Raw genomic sequence first — 23,651 nt, 5'->3', positions numbered from 1 at the left:
ATGTCCAGTTTAATTTTGGCTCTCTATATTATGCTATCATGGTTTAATTCCAAGTAAGAATTAGTACTTTCTAGAAGTGCAATGTGTGATGAAATATAAAGAAAATATATGTACAGTTTTGTGAGTTGGACACATCTATGAATTGAGGTATAAAATATTTCCATCACCCAGGAGGCTTCCTTGTACCAATATCCAGTCAGTCCCTCATACTCTATTATTCTGATATATTGACCATTAAATTTACCTGTTCATGAATGTATTATTATTAACTTAAATGAAAGTCTAATCACTGGTTTCATTTGCTCAACAGTGTTAGTAAATGCTGTGGATCACTCACAGTTCTAGAAGCTTAAGTGTCCAGGATTAGCATCCAGTTCGCACATACTCACTGTCTATGTGAATATCCTACCCTTCGTGTGTACATGGAGATTGTTAGAGAAACTTCTGATAACATATGTTCATCTTATCTAATTAGCACACACCACATATGAGTCCGTTTAAAGTTGATTATTTCCTAGGAGAGTCACATCTCAGGTTGCAATAACATTGAACTAGGCTATTAATAACATAGAGGTATCTGGGGACAGAACTGAGTTGATGGTAATGAAGATCATCCATATTCTTGGATGCATTGATATTTCCACTTCTTATTGCTGACTATACCACAGCTGTTGATGGGAGCACCAAGTGATTGGCACTTGGATGGTTTTCTACCGAGATTATTTTCAATAGTTTATTTTTTGACACAGTACAGCTGTGAGAACAAGTTTTATTTCCCCTGGAAACCTGCAGGGAATTTTAGATCATTGGGAAAGAACGTATTCAACTGTATAAGAAACCATCCAGACATGTTCTCTAAAGACTTCTCAGCAGTGCTTAAGAGAATTGATCACTCCATTCTTGAATGTTTGCTGTTTGGTCTTTAACTTTAGCCTGCCTAGCTGGTAAAATGTGGTGCTTTGTGTTTTAAATCATATTTCGCTGGTGGATAATGATGTTGTGACATTCCTTGCATGTTTCTTACACATTTGTCTATTCTACTTTGTCAAGCTTTGCTCATTTTTCTTAGGTTTGTTGTCCTATTATGAAATTCATTTGTGTTGGTACTGTGTTTTCTGGGTGCAAGCTTTGACAGCTGTGTTGTTGGGATTGCTCCTGGCTACAGAGTGGAAAGCCTTCAACAATCTTTTCTCTTACTTTGTGGGAAGAAAGTTGCAATTTTAATGAGTCACAGTTTGTCAAATCTTTTATTTTCTCCCTAGTAAATTTTGTGATCTCAAGGTAAGTTTTACATAGAACAATATTATGAATTCTAAACTTTTTGAGAAGCTTAAAAGTCTGCTTTTATAATTGGGACTCATATTTATCTAAAAGTTATTTTTAATGTCATAAAGTAGTTTTGAATTCATTTATTTTTGTCACTTTTCTCTTCTAGCAGAAATATTTTGAAATTGCTTTCTTCCTTTCTCAAACCACCTTCACTAAAAGCTAATAGGTCATATAAAGGTGGAGGTTTCCTCCTTTTCCTCCAAGCCCCAACATACCCATTAGTCTGTTTTTACACCAGTGCCTAACAGTCCTACTTGTTGTAACCTGGTGATAATCTTGACACCAGATGCTATAATTACACAATTACATCCATATTCTTCTTTACTTTTTATTATTTTGGCCACTATAGATCATTATTTACATATAATACACATATACCACACATACACACATACCACACACAAGCATGAACACACACACATGCATACATACAGACAGTCTCAGTAGACATCCCAGGCTGGTCAAAATTGCAATCCTCCTTCCTCAGCCTTCTGAGTGCTGGGCTACAAGACCAGCTTCTTTCATTTTATATAATAGAAATGCCAAGTGTTTTAACCTTTCTTTCTACAAAACACTGTTTTCTCTAAGGCATTATTTTGGCTTTTCCCTTATCATTGTGTACTATTGGTTTGTTCCTATTTACCTTGGATGGATTTTTGTTCTTGATTGTTTGTTTCCCTTTGATATTGTCCCCTGTTTATGATGAAAAAGTTGACTTCAACTTCCAATACTCTTCTAGACAACATAGCTTTCTACTCAGAAAGGGAAAGAGAAAGGGTGGATAGAGGTAAGGAGGGAATGGGAAAAGAGAGGAACTAAGAATATTAATATCAGAAGTGGTACAAGATCAATAATGAGCAAGTCAAACTTTCTCATCATGTCTTCTTTATTTTATTACTTAAATCTTTGGATACTAAATAAATAAACACCATTAAATTAGATAATAAACACGAATATTTGTATTATAACACCAATAAGTTTTATAATAAGAACTCCTGTTTTAAGCATTTCTGTAGGAGAATACAAGTGTCCATGTATACTATTAAAGGAATATTGCTCTTTTGATTTTGACTTTTGCTTTTAAATGTATGTTCTTAGAGCTCTCTCTGTGTCTGTCTCTTTGTCTCCATCTCTCCATCTCTCTGTCTTTCTGTTAAAAGCTTTTGTGTGGGACAGTAACCCCTCTCCCATTTTCAATTTCTCATATCAAAACAAAAATGAAGTTGCTCAGAGTTTGTCTGTTCCTCTTATGCTACACAATGCTACACAAATAGAGACATAGTCTTCATCTTAAACTACAAAACACACTTTTAACTCAGCTTCCAAGATATAGGACTCAGAGGGTATTTCAGTGTTATCAATGCTATTTGAGAAGTTTCAGGTCATAAATGTCAAAAGGAAGATAACGGTATCTATTTAAATCTTGGGCAGGAAAAAGAATCTCCTCTTATTCTTTTTCTCCTCTCTCTCTGTCTCTCTTTCTGTTTCTCTCTCTCTCTCATGCACCCACAGACATGGTGGGGGAGAGGTTTAATATATTTTATAGGATGCTGATTCTGTATTGAGAGAATTATAAAACATTGTGCAATCTGAAACAGGGTACAGCTTGGAAAGTTTTGGAAACAACTGAGTTCTTTAAGCTAGTCTCTCAAAGCCAGATCTCCCATTCTCATCATAAGGTGAGGTCCCTGCAGAATCTGTGGTCTGTAGTTCCACACCCCAGATGCTGTCTTTCCATGATATAGAACTGCCAGTGACCATGACTATAAATAATGGAAGCAGACGACCTGGCAATAAAACCTAAAACAAATAAAGGAAATCATACCAAGATTTTTAGCTTTGGGTACTTTTTAAAATAGCATGAATATTCACATTGCTGAAAAGAATTGCTCAAATTATCAGAAGAATTTGAATGTGGTCCTGCTCTTTTATAATAATGGTATTACATTTATTTCTAGGATTTGATCAAAAGCAGCAGGGAAAATGACCTTCTTATGTTATGACTTCAGAAAGTTGTCAGTATCCATTTAAAAAGTATTAGAAGACCAACATCAAGATGACAGAACTTGTAGAAATATTTCCTTAATATATGGAGCAGACCTAGGTATTCCTGCAGCCTCTCTCTCTCTCTCTCTCTCTCTCTCTCTCTCTCTCTCTCTCTGTGTGTGTGTGTGTGCCTCCCTTTTTTGTTCTAACACGAACTCAATTTCATGCATTAAAAGGGAAGAAGAAAAAAGAACTCACTTGAGAAATTACATGAATTTTCTAGTTTGTCTGTTGGTTGAGAACTTTCTCATAAATTATTTTGCTTAGGCTGTACAAAACCTTAGCGCACATTTTTATTAATTCCGTTTTTCTAGCAACAAATCTGCGGGATGCTTCCGTTTTCAGATTCTACTATCTGGAACAGCGGCCAAGTGATAAACAAGGCTGTCTATACACAAAGCGCACACTGTTCCTGCTAACTCCATACTGTGTGCCGCTGCTGAAAGTTGATTCCATAAACTTCATGTGAATTTCGTGTTACCCCACTAATACCATCCTATGTTAATACTTTGAACCGCACAGTCTCTAAATGTCAGTAGTTAAAATAGCCCATTGAACCCCCTACTGGTGATGCTTGGGAAAGTGAGCTTTAAAGACATTAAAACTAAGTAAAATCTAAGATTTCTAATATGGGCAAAGTCACCCACATCAAGAGAGACATTCGGCTCGGTTTTGTAGAAAGAAGATAGGTTAAAAAAAGTAATAAAAATGATTAATGTTCATGAATCCCCGTCAGAGTACCTTCATATCCTTTCTATATACTTCTTAGTGATCTTTTACTTAAAATCTTTACACAGTGGGGTATTTATTGTTGTTAAGGATATTTTTCTTTTGGAACTTCAGAGACTATTATATTTGAAAAAAATAATATAATAATTTCAAAAGAAATTTACTTATAAGAACACTTTAAATACTTGGGATTCCCAAAAACATACATATAACATGGTTGTTAATGGTTTTTGAAGAAAGTTTTATTTAACAAGAGCAACTGTCTGGGCAAATATTTGGCAAGTTTTGTGAACATTATTTTCAGCTTTCTATGTCACTTGAGGATTCTGTTCGAAAATTACTAGACACATTGTTGGGCATATCCATGACATAGAAATTTCTGGACAGATTCTGTTAGCTATAAGAGCAGGTTTGAAGAAATCAGAAGAATTACAACATGTTTTTAATAAGCTTTGGTAGTGATATTAAACTTCAAGCAAATGCTAAATTATTTACAATTCATTTGTATCAACTAATAAAATTATAACAAATTGTGATTCAGTGGATTTTCAAATGAGTCTCCTATAAAGTAAAAAGCTCAAATTGCTAGTACATGAAAATAATTACCATGACTGAACAAATCATCTTGGAATACCACATCACCATATATGAAATATTTGGAAAAAGAATAATATTTAACACTAGTATAAAATTTGGTTGATTTTTCTCATTAATACAGAACCAAAATTGTTCAAATATTTTCATATTTATTAACATAACTTGAAAGCAGTATTAAATTTTGTGTATTTTAACAACTTCATTACTTGATCTGTGAAGAAACATGAATTACAATTCTAGATTTTCTGGTTTTTTAAAAAAAAATTTATTTACTTTTATGTGCATTGATGTTTTGCCTGCATGTATGTCTGTGCCAGGATGCTGGATTCTCTGGAACTGGAGTTACAGACAGTTGTGATCTGCCATGTAAATGCTGGAAACTGAACCCAAATCTTCTGGAAGAGCAGCCAGTGCTCTTAACCATAGAGCCATCTCTCCAGCCTCAGTTACAGACTGAATTTGCTACTGCATCCATTTTCTATTCTTTCCCATGCTTTGTCCTTATTAGTATGAACCTCTGCATATGCACAAAATAATTTTGTTTTCCTCCTATAAACCATGCATTATAGGAAAAAATAAATCTAGCAATCTCCTCTGCATTCTAAACAAGTTTCAGACATCACCGCCTCTGCTTAGCAGATGGCAGGCTTGTGTGAGGTCACCTGTTCGGCCTCTGTGCCCTTTCTTTCTGAGCATTTCATTGGCCCTGAGAGCTCCGTGTCTTCCTGTGGGTAGGCATTGCTGCCTCGTTAGAGAAAGCACAGATTTTCTTCTGCCTCCAGTCACATAAAACAGACAGGGGTTAAAAAAGAGAGTTTGGTTTGGGAGAAGAGTTTTGTACATAAATTCATGTCCTTTTTTCAGTATTCTTGTCATCTACGATGGAAGAGGAATGTGTCACTTTCTGAGAATATCTTGCTACCCCATGTCTTTGCCTATGGAGTAGGGAGGGTATGTGGTGTCAGCAGCATTCTAAAACTAATTGCTGGTAACTCGGAACTTAGTATAAGATTAAAAATCAACATAAAATCAAAATGACAAAACTGGCAAGAGGCAGCCTAAAAATGGTTTGGTCTTTAGAAGTAGAACACAGGTCTCTAACCATGTCACCTACAGCACACCGCACGGTGGCTCACACCTCACAAAACGGTTAGTGAAAAGTCACAGCACACCTATGAAAAACACATTAAATGCTGCCATTAGTAGGTAGCAAACTATGCATGTTTTAGTCCAAGCAATCAATATATATTCAGCAAAACTACACACAAATAACTGGAAACAGTTTTCCCTTATTCAGAAATTTTCACCTGAGGTAAAATCAACATTGTGAACAATTTGTCTATGTGTTTAGAATTTGTTGGCAAACTACTAATTTTCTTCTCCTGGATCAATGTGTTTTGTTAAGTGACTGTTTCTCACAGGCAGAAAGTGCAGCATTTCTTCTCACATGCCATGCAAGTGCTATCAGGCGGTATATGTATATGTTCTGTGGCATCTCGTATTTTATTTATTTAAAGAGCAATCTCCACCTACAATATCTATTGCTATTAGCAAAAACTCTGATAACTCTGAAAAGAAAAAAAAAACCAAAGAGTGAAAAGAATGAAGCATGCATAGAATTTCAAACACAAGAAAAATTAATCTAGACAGTAAAAAAGGAGGGGAGTAGTACTTAATGAAATAAATAATCTCACGTTTTAATTTAATAAAGTAGAATCCAAAAGCAATAATTTTTTGGGATTCATGCAGGAATAAGCACAGTTACTCTCAAGTCAAAGTATTCACACTGCCAGTGTTTCTGTACGGTGAACAGGAAGAAAGGCAGGAGATACAATACCAGCAACTGTGGGAGCAAAAGCTTGTCAGCAAGACCTCTGTTTCCAAAAGTCACTTTAAATGAGTGGGGGTGACTCAGAAAGCTTTCTCATGAATGATAGACTCTCCTAACGTACTGTACATAGCTTTTCTATTAAGATTCTTAGGAGTTCAACCGATTGCTTGCAATGGAATTTACTGAAGTAGTGGGAAAGGTATTTTTACTGAGTAAAACCTGATTTATGAGCTGCATTTAAATCTAATGAAGAAAATCCTGGGTGCAGAGAACACTGCCATCTTGTTTAAAGGTGAACCCATGCCATAGAGATTCCCAGGCAAGTCAAATCATGAAAATCAGCCTTGTCTATTTGTTCAAATTTGAGGTATTACAAACACTCAGACCCGCTCTGTAAGCGATAGATACATACTTAAGAACTAAACCTGCGAAAACTGAATGAATGACTTGAGAGACAGAGCATGCCCATCCACTTTCCCACAACATCCACCCTTATCTCTAAACTCTAAAGATCAAATAACTTTTTAAAGTTAAATACAATATAAGGTAACGTTCCTCATGCTGTTCTTTATTCTCGCCCTGCAGCAGCACAGTTTGCCTTGTGAAAGCGTGTGCTGGAAGATGTTCTAAAATGGCATTAAAGCTGAAGGAGTTAAGCACAGTATTAAAGTTTTTGGTCCACACAGTGACTGTCTGTTACAGCATTGGCACAGACAATGATAACATGGAAGCCATTTGAAGTTCCAATTCAGAAGCGTGGATGCCAACACAGGAGCAGAGGCATTCTACAGGGGAAATATTTAGCATGTGACAGATAGTTCACACAACTTTAGGATGTCTTAGGTTGCACTGGTTGAGTTAGTGAAATTATAAAAATCTATTTGCAGCTCTTCTATAAGGTTTAGTTAATTGTGGTGATCAGCTGCAAATTAATGGAGTTTGTTGGAATATCATATATATATATATATAAAGATAAAGATAAAACCTACTTGAATTAAGAACATTTTATTCAATATATTCAATACTAACCTTCTGAGTGTTTTTAAAGTACTATATCTTATAGTGTATTTTCTCTAAAATGGGCACTAATTTTCATTAATTTACTTTTGTACTATACTGAATGAATTAATATTTTTAAGCAATCTTCAGTGTTATATTGAAACACCCAGTAGTTTAATGCTTGAAAGTCTTCATAATTTTTATAAAGAATCAGTTTTATAAAGATGTTGGTATATCTTAAAGTAACAACTTAGCTGCTATTGTGACTCATCAAATTATCAATTCTATAAGGAAACAAAACTGGAGAGACTTGTGTTGATTGTCCCTTCTGTTTTTGACTGGCTTGCAGATGTTGTCATTAAAGTGTAGGCATGTAGGTACGGAATTTATAAAAGACATTTGGGACCTTTTTCTTTTAGTTTTCACGCCACAGTGACAGCATCTATCTCTCATCAGATGCAATGGCCCATTCTTGTCTTATAGCAAATTTCTGATGGAAGAAAGACTCCATTTTAACCAAACACATGAGAGTGAATGCTTATCTTTCCAAAACCGCATCGCAGTGCAAGAGAATTGGCTGAAAGAGCACCACACCTTAATGAGTCCCTCTAGTAGGTTCACTTTACATTTCACTAACGGGTTCATTTAGTCGGTAGTATATTATAACCCTAAAAACTGTATTCAGCAAAGACTGCCACTCCAGTTATACTTAATTATTTATCATAAACAAGTAAAATATGTTTATAACAACCACATTTATTTGAGGCAATGGAGAGTTGATTTAAATTAAGTTTTAAATTTATATAATCTTAAGCTAAGGCCAAAAAGTATAACTAAGTATAATTAATGGTTTTAGCATCTCTGCAATATGAATTTTAGGTATTTCCCTCTGTGTCAAATCTCAGAAGGCCCAAAATATTTTATAATAGTCCAAACTAAAGTGTATAATAAAGTAGTTGTACCTTTAAATTCTAGTTTTGTTTTTTTAATGAGTATAAATTGGCATAAACTACATAGAAAATGATCAAACAAGTATTACTGTTATAGTTATAACAAGATGATAAAAACATGCAGCTTAGGGGAAATGGGATGGCATTCACACAGCTAATGTCCTTCAGTAGCTCCTTAAGTTCCCCTTGAGGATAAAGAAAGAGAACCTACAGAAGCTTTGGGGAACTCGTCTGGTCTCACACCTTTTTTGAAAAACTCTTGATTTTAGCACATGTTTAGGAAGTGTGATCTCTGTTCACTTTAATTATCATGTGCCAATATAATCATCAAAATAATTGAGACTGTCTTATGTTTATGGTTGAAAACTTCATCATTTGAGGTGAGCATGAGGATTTTTTCAGCTGCATTTTGTATATTTAGAGTCACTTTCAGAAATACTTAAAATTGGTATCTCTTTAAAACTCAAAGTTCAGATACTTCATTCTCTGTAGACAATATTAACTTAACGAGGAGTTATTTATCCACTAAGAATTTAAGAGTAGGATTTAAAGTAGTCCAGTATAAATTAACATAAAATGGATCTTAAAATATATTTTCACATGCCTAATAGTTTGCAGAATAAATGTACAGACATACAATTAAACAGTTGTGAATATATAATCAGCATATATCAACAACACTACATTTCAATAAAGACAACAACAAGAATTAGTTTTATTTATATCTACTACTTTCACTAAAAGATTACCCCTTAAGCCACCAATTTTATTAATGGGTAATTCGTTTATATATTGATATTGGCTAAGAACCATATTTTTTACTTATCAGTTCACATTTACAGATAACTTCCCATGCATGTTACATTTTCAGCTAATTTTATTATGGCATAGATAGTGACAAACTGAACCCTTAAAAACACATTATATCAAACTCATTCTACAACATATTGTAGATTCTCAAAAGATATTTAAAACACCAGTATCTGTTACATCTTAATAATGATTCTATGCCTAAATTTTGATTTCCCATAAATTTTCAAGGTATTAACATCTGTGTTTTCTTCAGGTGTATGCAATCACATTTTTCTCTGGAATCATTTCTTAAACCAGGGCAACTGCACATGGCATTATTGAAGGCTTGTTCTGTATGCTTGAACATTTCCTGCTATCATAGGAGCTCTCATCACTTAGAGAGTGGTGTCGCCACCAGCCACCAGACGGGAGCTGTGTAAGACCCCATAGTGAAAGCTTTCACTATTCTTTACCATTAAACCTGGTCAGAACACAGGTTAAATATCTACAGTGAGAAGAAGAATGAATGAGAGCTGGTTGCTAATGGCTTATCACGAGGAAGACATCTAGGCCTCCTCTGGTCTTCATCTTAGAAAGCTGGACATTTGTGAGGAGAGCAGGGGAAGTCTAGAGACAATCAGCATGGAGTGAGCCTCCTTAGAGTCCCTTGATCAATTCTTTTGCTGTCGCTGACCAGCAGGGAATCCTCTTACAGGCACAGTCACCAAAGGTCCATTGCCTATGTGAACAAGCCCCCAGGAGTCTGCTCACCCTCCACTTCTCCGGCTTATACCTCCTTGCTCTCCTTGACTAAGCAGAGAAACCAGCTTTTTCAGACACGCTTGCCATGATCCCTGCCCCCACTTCTGCACTAAGAGTCACCCCTAAAGACAGCTGTGATAACACAGGTAGAGAACAAGGTGGAAGTGATGAGTTTACATTTTTGATCTGGCTGCAAAATTCCTACAAACAGAAATGACTTTAATTTATGTCCTAAGATCAAAGTCTGTGTAGCGAATGAAGGAAGGAGGAAAGTGTCATGGCAAGATGGAGAGGCTCTTCCACGTGCATGATTTGTAAGTGGGCAAATAAGACTTAATTGCTTAAAAGAAAACAAAGCCCAATAGTATCTAACAAAAAGTGTCATGATACAGTCTCCTTAATTCTAGACTCAAGGTAGGTATGAGACCATTAGAAAAGATCTTCAACCATGCCACCAACAACTGAATGACACCTTTGCAGTTTTATGCATGAAGACCTAAAATCACTTATTGAAAATAATTTACTGCCATCAGCATTAATTCCTAGAAATATGGCCTAGAATTTTAAATAAAGTACTTTTCCTGTGCATTCATATTTGAATGTAATTACATTATTTCTTCTCTTTTCAGTTTAAATATAATGGTAGGTTGTTATAAAAGCATATCCAAATTGTCCTAACTAATTCTATATAAAAGAATAAATAGTACCACTCAAATAAAAACACACCATTTTACACTTGGATTACTTGCAAAGAAAATTTCATGTTCCTCTTATGTAAAACTGATTTTCCAGTCAGGCATGACAGTGCACTCCTTTAATTCCAGTAGTTGGTAGGCAGAGGAAGGTGGATCTCTGAGTTCCAGGCCAGCCTGGTCTGCAGAGTGAGCTTCAAGACAGCCAGAGCCACACAAGGAATCTTGTTCCCCTTCCCCAAAAAAGTGATTTCCCAAAATGAGTTTCAATTAATTAAAATTAACCATTTTTATGAATAAATTTCTATTGGAACAAGATTACATACTTGAACCACCAAAAAAAAAAAAAGAAAAAAACCTACAAAAAGAAAACTAGACCTACCACATGAATGAAGTTTTGTGAAGGTACTGAGTCTCTGAAGACTTTAAAATCTATGCAGAACTTCCTATCAGTTATAAAAAACATCAAACATCAATTTACTGCCAACATCTTTCAATTTTACGATATTTTTCTACAGCAACCTTACAATCAGAGGGACTTATGAGGAAGAGGGTATATTTTAAAGACAATAGGTGTAATCAAAAAGAACGAAACAGACAGATTTGCATTTGATCACAATTGCACAAGGAATAAAGTTGGAAGAAGTCAGAGTGTGGAGCGCTGCATACACGGAGCACACAGTAGAGTCTAGGGAGTGTTACACATGCGTCCAGGGATTCAGTTTGCTTCTTACATGCAACTTTATAAAGCTCTAATGGAAAGAAAGTGTACTCTCAAGGGCTCCCTTTGCCTTAGACAAAACTACTCAAAACGTTTAAAATACCTCAATTCCTGCACGCCTTTACAATGCCAGAAAAGAGGAGAAAGAGAAATGATTAATTTTTAAAATTACCCAGCAACTCCATTGCATCGTCTTCATTGTCAATGTCTTCTTCTATGACAGATGGGGTGGGGCTGTGGACAGACTCGAAGGAATCCTGGGAAAGCATTGCAGCCAGAAGTTTCTTATGCTGCTGCTGCTGCTGTTTTAACCCTTTCGTCTTGGGCTCCATCTTTAAGCTGAAGAAATATTGATGTGTTAGCTGTGGCCGGTAATGAAAATCTACTGAACTAATGCACTCTCGTTCCACTACTGTATCACATAAACGTATGGCACATTGCTTGTTTTCCCCCAGGATAAAGAAAATAGCATGTTTCTGACACATCCCTTAGTACTCAATTCATCCCCCAATGTGGAGATGCAAGCGTTTGCCCTCCCAGCATGAAGTGTTTCTTCTGATTGCTGCCCCATGACTCAGACACATACTTATCAGCTTTTTTGATCTTGCAGGAGCTAGAACATCTAAATCATTCCCTGATTTCAGCAACTATATGTCATATAAGCCACAAGTGTTAGAATACTGGTGGCATCTTGTTTTATTCATTTTAATCAAAACCTACTACTTATAGTCACAGCTTCCTCCCTCCTGCTGCTCCGTGACTCCCTGTGGTCACCTCCTTTGTTTGCATTCCCTCTCACCTTAGGGAAAGTTTTGCTGGACCCAGTTTCACTAGACTTATGGTCCATAGCACTTTGGGTGCTTCCCTTTGCTCTCATATTTTAGATGAAAAACTCTTCCTATTCTAATGATTGTTCCCATACAGGCAGCTTGATATTTACCTCTGCCTGCCTCTCAAATTTCTTCTTTCAGGGCAGATCAAATGCCATAGCAGTTAAGAATACTTGCTGCTCCTACAGAGAAGCAGGGTTCAGTTCCCAGCATTCCCATGACAGCTCATGAGTTCCAACACCTTCTTTATGGGCACCAGACACACACATAGTGCACAGATAAACATGCAGGCAAACACTCACACATGAAAAAGAAAAGTTACACTTGTTGTCTAAAACGATTCCTTCTTTGATGCTGCTTTCTAGATGCTTACTTAAGTTCTTCTGTGTAAAATGCCTGGGCATTCTCCCGCCTTGTGTTCCATAGTTTCTAGCTGTTCAGTAATTTTTTGGCTGTCACTCCCAATTCCTTTCCAACCTACCCACTTTCCCCTTTCTTCTTGTCACTTGATAAGAATTTCAGTCCTTTCCTTATTTACCCACAGGTCACTGAAGCTGTATCATATGTATGTGTGTGTGCTGAGTGCATGTCTAGGCAACACATGCATGCAGAACCAGAAGCCGGCATTGGTTCCCCTGAAACTTGAGAACACAGGTGGTTGTGAGCAGCTTGATGTGAGAACCAAGCCCAGGTCCCCTATAAGAGCAGCAAATGCTCTAAACCTCTGAGCAATATCTCCAGACTCCATATCAACTTTTCTCTTCAATTTGTTTTCTCTCAGTTGTTCAGAACAGGCCAATTGAATAGATCTGCTACCGTAGTCTCTAATTCTATTGTCTGTCAAGTCTGCCCTATCACCAGGACTGCACTCTTTTTATTTCTGTGGATTCTTGTCAGTGCTATAATTTTCATGACACTTCTATAATTTGTGTTTCATATTATTATTTAGTATGTTTATTTATTACCAGGAATCTGCAATTACTCATGAAAGCATTTTTATGATGACTGTTTCCCCTCATTTCCAGGTAATTCTACCACCTGTGTTACCTAAGGCAGACATCAGTACTGACTTTCAGTACTCAGGTGTGGTTTTTAAGATTTTGGGCATGAATGGTATTTTATAAAATTGTGTCTTGTATGATTTGGCTATTATGTTAGAGCTCTGTGTGTCCTATGAAATTTTCATAATTTATAAGGCACCCACTATAAATGGTTATTGTGTTACTGAATATATATATATTATACATATATGTGTGTGATAGTGAATATATATACAAATATATACATATATGAAAGGAAGAAACAAAAAGAATTAAAGGGATCTGATCTCAGTGATGGGCTGTGACAGAGCTCGTTAAAGAGAAGAATGAGAAGTAGGTAAATGAGAAGCAAATGGTGTGCTCTGGGTTCTAGTTTCGGGCACCAGAGAAAACGACAGAGAAGGAGACGATGAGGGGTAGTGAAGTACCTGAGATGATATTAAGATTCCAGAAAATGACAACAAAATCTAAGAAATTATAGAGAGAGGGAGTGGGTGAAAGGGTAAAATTCAAGCATAGAAAGAGAGAGGCTAGGTTTGGAGCAGAGCTGCTTATGCTGCCTCTTTTGTCAAGCCAGATAGAGCGCGAAGAAATGATATGTTCACGAGGAGACTGACATGAGGATTGGTTACATTGCTGCTATGAGAAAATGTTGGGTAGATGTAAAGGGTGACTGATGGGATTCCTAGGTCATGTTTGGAAGACATATATACTATGGAAAAAGAAAAGAGCAGATTACTTAAGAGAGAAGGCAATGGGCAAGGATTATCGGTAGAGATCACACCTCCTTTTCCTCCAGCATCACAGCCTAAGAACAGAGGAGGTGGAAAGAAGGCTATGATGCAGGCAGTCAGGAAGTGCAGAGTGCTGGGTAAGATGAGAAGAAAGGATGGGTGGGTCTTCTAAGGATGCTGGAGGTTCTGCACACATTCAATCTCTTCCAAAGAACACTGGGGATTCTGTACACATTCAACTAAAAACACTAGAGGCTCAGCACATTCCTGAAATAGATGACTGGAAAGAGGGACATTTTGGGGTCAGGAAGAAACCCGATGAAAGGGAAACTCCCAAGAATCCACAAGAATGACCCTAGCAATAGCAGATATGTAACCTGAACTATTATCTCCTATAGTCAGATTAGTGACTGCCCTAATTGTCACCAAAGAGTCTTCATCAATAGTTAATGGAAACAAAAATAGAGCCCCACAGCCAATATTGGGCTGAGCTCTGGGAAACCTGCTGAAGAAAGGAATAATTTTAGGAGCAAAAGGAGTCAAGGATATCACAACAAAATCCACAGAGACAACTTGCCTCATAGAAGCTCACAGAGACTGAACTGGCAACCAGGGGCCCTGCATGGGACTGACCTAGGCATTCTGCATGTATGTGATAGTTGTGTAGCTTTGTCTTCTTGTTGGACTACTAACAATGGGAGCAAGGGCTGTCTCTAACTCCTTGGCTGCCTCTTTTTGGAACCTATTTCTCATACAGCATTGCCTTGCCCAGCCTGAGTAAGTGAGGGGATGTTTAGTTTAAGGCAACTTGATATTCTATGCTTTATTGCTACCCATGGGAGGCCTGTCTCCTTCTGAACAGAAACAGAGAAGTGGATGGGGGTGCAGATGGAGGTAATGGGAAGCAAGGAGGGAAGAGAAAATGTGGTCAGGATCTAAAATAAATAAAATTTTAAAAAGCTGTAAATGTCAGTGGGTTTGTATGCTTTCCTAATAACTAGCTAGGCAAGCTTTAGAATCAGGGAACTATGAACAAACAAAAAAGTCTTCATTCATTCCCCATAACCCCTCCACTTCTGTCCTTATTGGGTTGTTTTCGTGTCTTGAGCTCTCTTAATTCTTAATTAAAGAATTCAATAAAGTAGAGTCAGGGACATCCCTTTCATCATATTCATACACCGTTTTGAATGTAACAGCGAAAGATCCAGAGATGTCTTGAGACCATCCAAGGATCACCAAGGTCCATAATCTGAGCACTGGTGTCTCAAGGTTATTCTATTAATTTATCTGTCTGTCCTTACAATTGCTTTAACTGTAACCTGCTGTAGGAATTTAGCAGAATCCCTGTATCAGAGTAGATATTAGAACAAACAGCCGTTTTTTAGAATTACTTTAACCTTGAAGTATCATTGTGGAAAAACAGTGATTGCTTTTCGTGATCTGTAGAATTGTTTTGTTGAACGGCCATTGCAACCATCCCAGGTGACTTTGGTCACAGGCACCTCAGGCAAACTTGTGACTCTTGTATTATTGTGTATTGCACATGATACATAATGAAGGACTAGAATCATGTAGGTCTGTGAAGCTTTCCTTCAGTAAGACGCGTAAATTAGATTAGGGACCTTGGTATGAGGAAGTACTTCCAAGATTTGGTTTGCCATTAGTTTAATTCTCTAGTCTAGTGGTGAATGTCCAGTTTATATCTGTTGTTTAGCATAAAAGGAAAAGTTGTATATGTGCTGAGTATCACAATAATGGCCACTCAGATATGACTTTTTTTTTTCTTTACTTTTCTATAGGACAGGCCAAGTTAGAGAAATGGACCAAAAATAACAGACTGTTGACAATTTTTTTTTGTGAATAAGCTCTGTTTAGCATGGGCCTCATGATAGCCCACACCTCCCACACTCATGCAACCGATATTTATTGAAAATAGCTATGTGCCAGCCTTGGTGAGAAAAGAAAAATAGATCAAATAAAGCTTGAAAATCAAATTTTCTTTGAGCAGTTTGGAATGTCATTATTCTTAAAATCTCAATGTGTAAGATTGTTAAGCTATAGCATGTGTATTAGTATTTAATGACCATGGCTAACTCTATAATTATATACTAGAACCTTTAAAACTTTATATCCAGCATTTCTTATTTATACAGTTTAAACTCAGGAATCTTGCTTTGAAATTGAAGACAAGAGAAATACAGTTTGTAACCTGAGCTATCCTTTTTTCACATGTGATTTCTACATACATGTAACGTTTCTGAAGTAATTGGGATTTAGCCAGGACTTTGTTACCTTTTCAGTCCACAAGTGACATTTTACCTCTTTAAATACAGAGTTAATTGAGACTGAGATGACTTTTTAGGACACAAGAACAAATATTTGAGAAAAAACCTCATGGACTGAGCAAGAGATACAACTAAGATTGAGAATCTCAGGGGAATAAGAGCTCACTGAAGTGAGGGAGAAAACAGAGTTTTAGTAAAACTAATGCTTGCACTAAACAGCTCTGGATAGATTTATGAATCAATGAGAGCATGATGAAAGTTGACACTTCTCTGTTTTGCATTTTAGAATTAAAGCTCTACCAGTGAATACGGATAAAGGTCTATTGAGTTTCATAGGGCTGGCATTAGGAAGGAAACGACCCTCATTGACAGGTGAAATTGATCTGGCGTTTCCCAGAAGAGAAATGAACTTTCAGAAATGACCTGCTTCTCCTTTCAGGGTACTTCAACTATTTCAATAATTTAAGGCTATTTCTCATATAAACGGAATCAATTTTCTCAAAACTTGAAGCACATTAATGAGTATTCTGAACTTCTTTCCCTTAAGCCAAGTGGTAAGTGAGAGCCAAGCAACCTTGAAAGCTTTTGCATTAAAGAAAGCACAATTTTCTCTCCTTGAGGAGAAAAAAGCTATTGGTTGACAGTAAGTTTAACATAGGAAATACAAAGTTCCCGTGGCTATGAGGGGCAGAGAAAAAGCCTATGGTGGAGACCAACTAATAGTAGTCACAGGGACTTCTGGTCCTGCCACCTTTTCATTCATCAATATTAAATGCATTATCTGTCTTTCATAATTCTTGCCTCTCATAATTATTTGCACTTCAGTTTCATTGGCTCTCCCATTTTCTTTTTTGATTTGTACCTCATAGGGTACAAAAATGGTAATGATGAAAATGCGTTATCTAATAGACATGATCTCACATCTCCAAGGTGCCCTGTCTCAGCACGAGGATGCTTATGGCAGATGTCCTGCCACCATTCTAGGTACCAGAGTCGGAGTCAAATGAGAGTTTCACATAAGGGCGCTTGGAATAAGATGCCCCATAAGCTCAGATAGTTGAATGTCTGGCTCCTATTTGATGGACTGTTTGGGAAGGATTGGGAGATGTGGCCTTAAGAGGGCGTGTGTTACAGGAGTGGGCTTCGGCGATTCCAAAGCCCACCATGCCCAGTTTGGCTCTCCCCCAACCTGCTGCCTGCTGCCTGCTGCTTGCAGGCCACCATGTATGTTTTTAAGCTACTGCTTCAACGCCAGATCTGCCTGCCACCATATCACTACCATGATGGTCATGGACTAACACTCTGAAACTGTAAGCAAGCCACCAATTAAATCAGTGATTCTTGACCAGTGGGCCTCAACCATTAGAAGAACACATATTTCCAATGGTTTGAAGAAACCAACCATGGGCTGGAGAGACGGCTCAGAGGTTAAGAGCATTGCCTGCTCTTCCAAAGGTCCTGAGTTCAGTTCCCAGCAACCACATGGTGGCTCACAACCATCTGTAAAGGGGTCTGGTGCCCTCTTCTGGCCTGCAGGCATACACACAGACAGAATATTGTATACATAATAAATAAATAAAGAAAGAAACCAACCATAAATTAATTTTCATTGCTACTTCATAACTATTTTGCTCCTGAGCGATGTCTCTGTTGCAAGATCATCAGAAACTGTGTTTTCTTATGGTCGTGACCCACAGGTGAATTAAATGCTTCTACTTAAAAGCTGCTGTGGTAACGGTGTCCCTTCACAGCAATAGAGAAGTAATAAAAAACATATGTACTTTTAAGTTCCTAAAACATTATAGCTTATAAATTAAACCCAAGAAAGCATAATAATTATATTTACCATTTGTAAACTGAAGTGAGTGTAAGAAAGACTTTTCTCGGTAGTCCACCTTAACTGTCCCTCCTAATTCTTACCCACTCCGTGGTTCCCTTGTTCACTCATGATTTCATCTTTCTAGCACTATTGAGTCTCCCTCATCCAACTCCTATCCCACTGCCCAACGTTATTGCAGGTGTTTGCTTACAGCTCAAAACCTTGGAGCTATTTCTCCTCTTGGTGTTAGTAGCAAAGAAACAGAGCTCACTAAAGAAAGAAAAAAAAATTAAGACACAAACCCAGGTAGGATACTCAGAGGCAGAGTGCTTGTTTAGCATATGTATAAAGTCCTAAGTTCAAGTTCAAGGCTGCCCAAGTGAGGAGAGCATACTTTAAGAATATAATCTAAATAACAGTATTGTTTTTTAGAGTTTTTACTACAATTTTTTTGTTTAGTTAACTGAGCGAATGTGTGTTTGTGTGTGGTTGCACTTGAATTCTCATGCTCTTTTCACGTGTACACGGATGTCAGAGGACAATCGGTTGGGTTTTTCCCTCCTGTTGTGTGGGTGTGGTCCCTAGAGGGGTCGAACTCAGATTGTCAGACTGGGCAAGCATCCTTTCTCTATTCGGTTGCCTTAAGTTCTAAACAGAGTAAACCATTAATTTTTTAAATGAGTCTAATTATGTATTTTAGGGAACATTATGGAATCAAAATCTAGTTCATTATTTTATCACATGCAGAGTCTAACAGTTTTATGAGAAGACTTGTGTACTTAGGTTTAGTTGCTTTTCTCGTTTAATGACTACTAATACAGATTCACCAAGGAAGTCCGCCTCACCTTCCTGCGGGGCTAGAGCTGCTCTCTTCACTTTCCCATGGGTCGTTCTTACTCCGTGGAACTGGGGGCTGCAGCATCTCAGCCGCGAGGGGATCAGCGTCATTTTCTGCTCTGCCAATCCACTCCCCAATCACGCGGGGTCTCAGAAGAGAAGAATTGAAAGCCACTGTTTCCTGAAGGTACAAAAATAAAAGGCCCTGCTTTAGATTGCCTTTTCTTCTTAACAGATAACAGGAAACTAGCATCGTCCAGGTGTTTGGGCTCACTGGAACCAAAATGTCCTTTCGTTTCTTTCCCTTTCTGCTCAATGCCTTCTTCTGTGATTTAGGCTAATCCCTGGAGATCACAGTGATTAAATACCTAGGAGTGAAACCTTGGGATTTAGATCTGCAGAGCTGCATGCATTCCCAGAAAGGAAGCTTGGAACCAGCATTCTAGGTGGAGGGAAAGAGAGGCTGTTAGGTCGGCAGTGTGCAAGGGTGTTGCACCAAAGTTGGGAAAAGCGAGTAATTGCTCTGCAAGCAATGAGCTGCAGCCAGAAGACACAACCATGAGGATGTAGGGTGAAAAGGATGCATTTCTCCCACTGTGATGCATCCGGGACTTTCAGGTCAACAGTAGAAACAGGAAACAGGAAACTATCCATGACAAGTAGGTCAGGTTAGCTGAAAACATGTTGGTCTCTTTTTATATATTTGAAATGAGGCAAGTCATTCAGTTCACCAGTTTGCTATGATGTAGCCAAGAAAATATTGATGGAGAATATGAATATATGTGACAACTAGATATAACTTAAGTGAAAAAGTCATTATAAAGAAATATCTATATAATCAAATTTTCGTCTGAAGCCTCATGTGGACTTATAGTCACCATTTGATTCACAATTCGCTCATCTGTTAATTCACTAGTTTTTACTAAATCTTAGTATGTAATAAGAGCTACCTGATGTACTGGGGAAAGCAATAGCAATAAGGAGCAACTTTTAGTAATGGTATGATTTAAAAGGAGAGATTGTAGGTGATTTTAACATCTTGGCTTGGCATTTCCTTATCTTTTCAATATTCCATGACAAATATGTACTGTATAGCACATGAAATGTCCTGGTTTGAGAAACACAGTCTTTTTAAATCTCTTTTACTGAAAACTTTCACTATTAGGAGAATTTTGAACAAGTCTTCAAAAATTCAGACCTGATGTTCTGTGCCTTTGTAATTCACATATAGTATGCAAATGTATTGTAGAATATAATAAATACAATGTCTAAATATACAGATGTAATAAAAACACAATATTTAAAACAACACATAATAGTTTAGATACTAACTTAAAAATCAAGACCACACAAAATGTGACTTAGAATATACTTAATTGACATTTCTCCGAGTTACAGGGAAAAGGCTGGGCGTTGACTAAATATTAATAATTAATTTTATTTATATAGTGGGATAGAATAGAAACAGATTGTCATTGCTATCAGCTCACAGGAGCATAAGAATTGGTAATAAAAGAAAGTTACAAGTGGCTTCAGGAACAGTAAATAAAAAGATGACCTAGGACTTAAGATTTGGCACGAAAAAATGCCGAGAACAGCAGAGATTCAGAAGTAACCCTTTGGTTGCTTGCTGGGAAGTTAAATGAAGTGCTAGACATCACTGCTATTGGAAAATGGAACACGCAGAGGGTATAAATGGCTTGATATTTGGGATGGTTAACTCCAGCCAGCACAGAAATTTAGTGAGAAATAGCTGGGCAATTGAGAGAGATGCACACGGGTCAGGGCAGTTGGGAAGCTACTATATAACCGGATTAAAAACAAGACTTGTTGACTTGGACTTTTCTGAATGCATCAAGATCTTTCTTTGGTAATCTTGTCAAAGAAATGGAAGAAACAAGTACCTCTATTTAATTGAAAATTGTTCAACTTAGTCTGTTCATGTGCAATAGATCGAACAGATTTTTTTTTGTATTTTGTTTGGATTGGATTAAGCCCAGCAAACATATTTCTGTGTATATATCTTTCTAAAAATGTTTTAATGAATCAAACTATTTTTAAAAGTACACAATCACATAACATCAAATAAAATTTAAATATATTTAAGCAAACACACAGAGACAGAGAGCAGAGGTGTGTATGGCTGCGTAGTCTTGGCTCGCGGAGAATTTATACTGTAGATCAGGTTGGCCTGCGCTCACAGAGGTTTGCCTGCCTCTGCTTCACACATGCTGGGATTATAGACATGAGCCACCACATCCGATTAAAATTAAAATAGTTTTAGGACAGGCTCCAAGGCTACAGAGAAACCCTGTCTCGAACAACCAAAAAGGAGAGAAAAAAAGTAAAAATTATTGGAGCTTCAAAGTGGATATAAAAAAAGATTAATTCTGTCACTGTAAATGTTATAACAAAAAAAAAACCCCAAAAACTTCCACTAAAACTAGTATTTAGATAAAGTGGCTTCTTTTGTGAATTAGAGATTCTTTGGAGGGGAAGCATTGACTCGATGCTGATATAAAGAAAAGTAATGCCGTGAGAAGTAGCAGAGGAGGCATTCACGGCTTTTGTTGTTCTCATGTGATATAAAATGGCAAGGGGATGAATCATTAGGCTATGGGAAGTGGAGTTCGATGGTAGAGCTTTGGATAACCAAGATAAGAGGAGCGGTAGGAAAGTGGGAACAATAATTCCGAGCACTGTCAAAGCTCAGGGTTTAGTCCAGTCTGTGTGTTGAAGGCTGACACAGTTTCAGGGCTGCTGAACCCTGGGCAATAACCAGAGACAGAATGAGAGTATGTAAGAAACTCATACACGAAAACTCACTAAATGTTTGACTTGATTACAATCTAAAACACCCATGCATGATGAGCTAATTCAGATATAGCCTGAGTTAGAAAATATTGTCACCACAAAGCTAATAGAATTTTCCCCACTAGCTTTTATTCTCCCTGCTGCCTCAGCAGAGAATAGTTAAAACACCTTGGTTCAGTCCTTAGTGGAATTTTCTATACACTCACACACTTTTTTTTTCTCTAAAACTTGGCCACAGTTACTGAAGGAAAAACTTAGAGCATGCTGTGTTTTACTAGTCACCCTGATAAGCCTTCACATGAATAATACAAAGGAAGTCACTCTTATTGTCTGGTTCAGAACACATTTACTATGATGCTCTTGCTGTCAAGCTTTGTTACTACATTTTAGCTCCTCTGTTTGCAAGTAGTTTTTATAGCATCAATTATAAATGGAATACAAGCACCCATAATGGCTGCAGGTCATACACAGTAAGAGGCTTCACTCTGGGGAGTTATTTGAAAACAAACATGTCCCTCTCTCTGGTTTCCTTTGATTCACATTTATAGTTTACCGGAAGCCAGGCCTTCCTGAATATAATTACACAAAGCAACTGGAGAAGGAAAGGGAAAGGAGAAGTTTGAAGGTCAACAGTATAATGGGTAAGAGTGGGGATCAATTCCCAGAACACAGATTCTATCCCTTACACAACTGGCTTACAAACATTTTGCAAAGACGAACTCTGTGGTCATGTACACCTAGCGTTTGCACATGTGTACAATGTCCAGCCATCTCAATGGCAACTTCCCTAATCTCAGTCATTTCCAATCCATTCCCCTCTGATCATTTTGCTTGTTTACAGCATTTACTGCCTCCTTATTTCTACTTATTCATATCTATCCATCTATCCATCCACCCATCCACCTGCCCATCTGTCCATTCGTCCGTCTGTCTGTTTATGTATCTATCTATTGTGGCCCTGTCTCACTGTAAGATCTGGCTGGCCTGGAACTTGCTATGTATATCAGGCTGGCCTCAAACTCCTAGAGCAGCTTCTGCCTCTGCCTCTGGAGTGTTTGACTTAAAAGCATGACCACTATAATAAGTTTACCTGCCTTTTTATAGGGATTTTATTCTATAAATTTTTACTTACTTTTTGGATGAACTTTGGCTTTTTTGAATGTCTTTTGTTATAGTTTCTGTCTGATCAACAAATGCCCTAACTCTAGCTAGATGAATACCTATTACAGCAGTGGAACACATTTCTATATTATTTATCCACATAGACTGGGTTTTCTGAAAACATCCCATTTTCCAATGATCCAAAAATATTAGACACAATGGAATAAGATCATTTTAAATGCAAAGTTCAGAGAAAGGAGCTCTGAGAAAGGCTGGGAATGCTTTCCCAAAGGAAAGTCCCTGTCCATGAAGTAAACTGAGATCTGATAGAGCATCTGTCGTTAGACCCTTCAAAAGCTGCCAAGAAACCCGCAACCTTAGACTTTAAGGGTCGTTAGTGTGGGGGACCAGTTTGAATAACTCCAATCTTTAGTCTCCCTGTGTCCATATTTCTTATCATGTGACTTTTGAGTATCTCAAAATATAAAATATTTTGGGTACAATATATTTTCTTCCACCTATGATTTGTTTAGACTAATGGTGAGGACGGAAAAGATCCTATGAGATACAAGTAAGCCTTACCCTCCAGAGACCCACCCTGCCACATTTACTCTCCTGCACGTCTGCCATCTCCATGAGACAGACTTGCCTATGATAGTCTCTCCAGGTTCTTAGGAGATAGGTGGCCAGCTCTGACTCACCTCAGACAAACCCACCAGATAGAACTTGACAGGCACATGAGC

The 23,651-nt window shown here is 37.4% G+C and overlaps 1 protein-coding gene across 9 annotated transcripts in view; it reads right to left on the bottom strand.

Annotated features, from left to right (window-relative positions):
- The window catches only part of C5H8orf34 (chromosome 5 C8orf34 homolog), a 374,916-nt gene that overhangs the window by 215,646 nt on the left and 135,619 nt on the right, over positions 1–23,651 (bottom strand). For all 9 annotated transcript variants that reach the window (XM_075971373.1, XM_075971372.1, XM_075971377.1 and 6 more), the window contains 2 exons: positions 19,002–19,174; positions 11,621–11,787 (listed from right to left, as the gene is read on the bottom strand). In XM_075971373.1, the coding sequence (XP_075827488.1) occupies positions 11,621–11,787; positions 19,002–19,174 (340 nt within the window). The remainder of the gene's footprint in view (positions 1–11,620; positions 11,788–19,001; positions 19,175–23,651) is intronic.

This window comes from Microtus pennsylvanicus, chromosome 5 (assembly GCF_037038515.1).
Source record: "Microtus pennsylvanicus isolate mMicPen1 chromosome 5, mMicPen1.hap1, whole genome shotgun sequence".
In the NCBI taxonomy this organism is placed as follows: domain Eukaryota; kingdom Metazoa; phylum Chordata; class Mammalia; order Rodentia; family Cricetidae; genus Microtus; species Microtus pennsylvanicus.
Note: the sequence above shows the minus strand (reverse complement) of the source record. Positions and strands in the feature narration are given on the sequence as shown.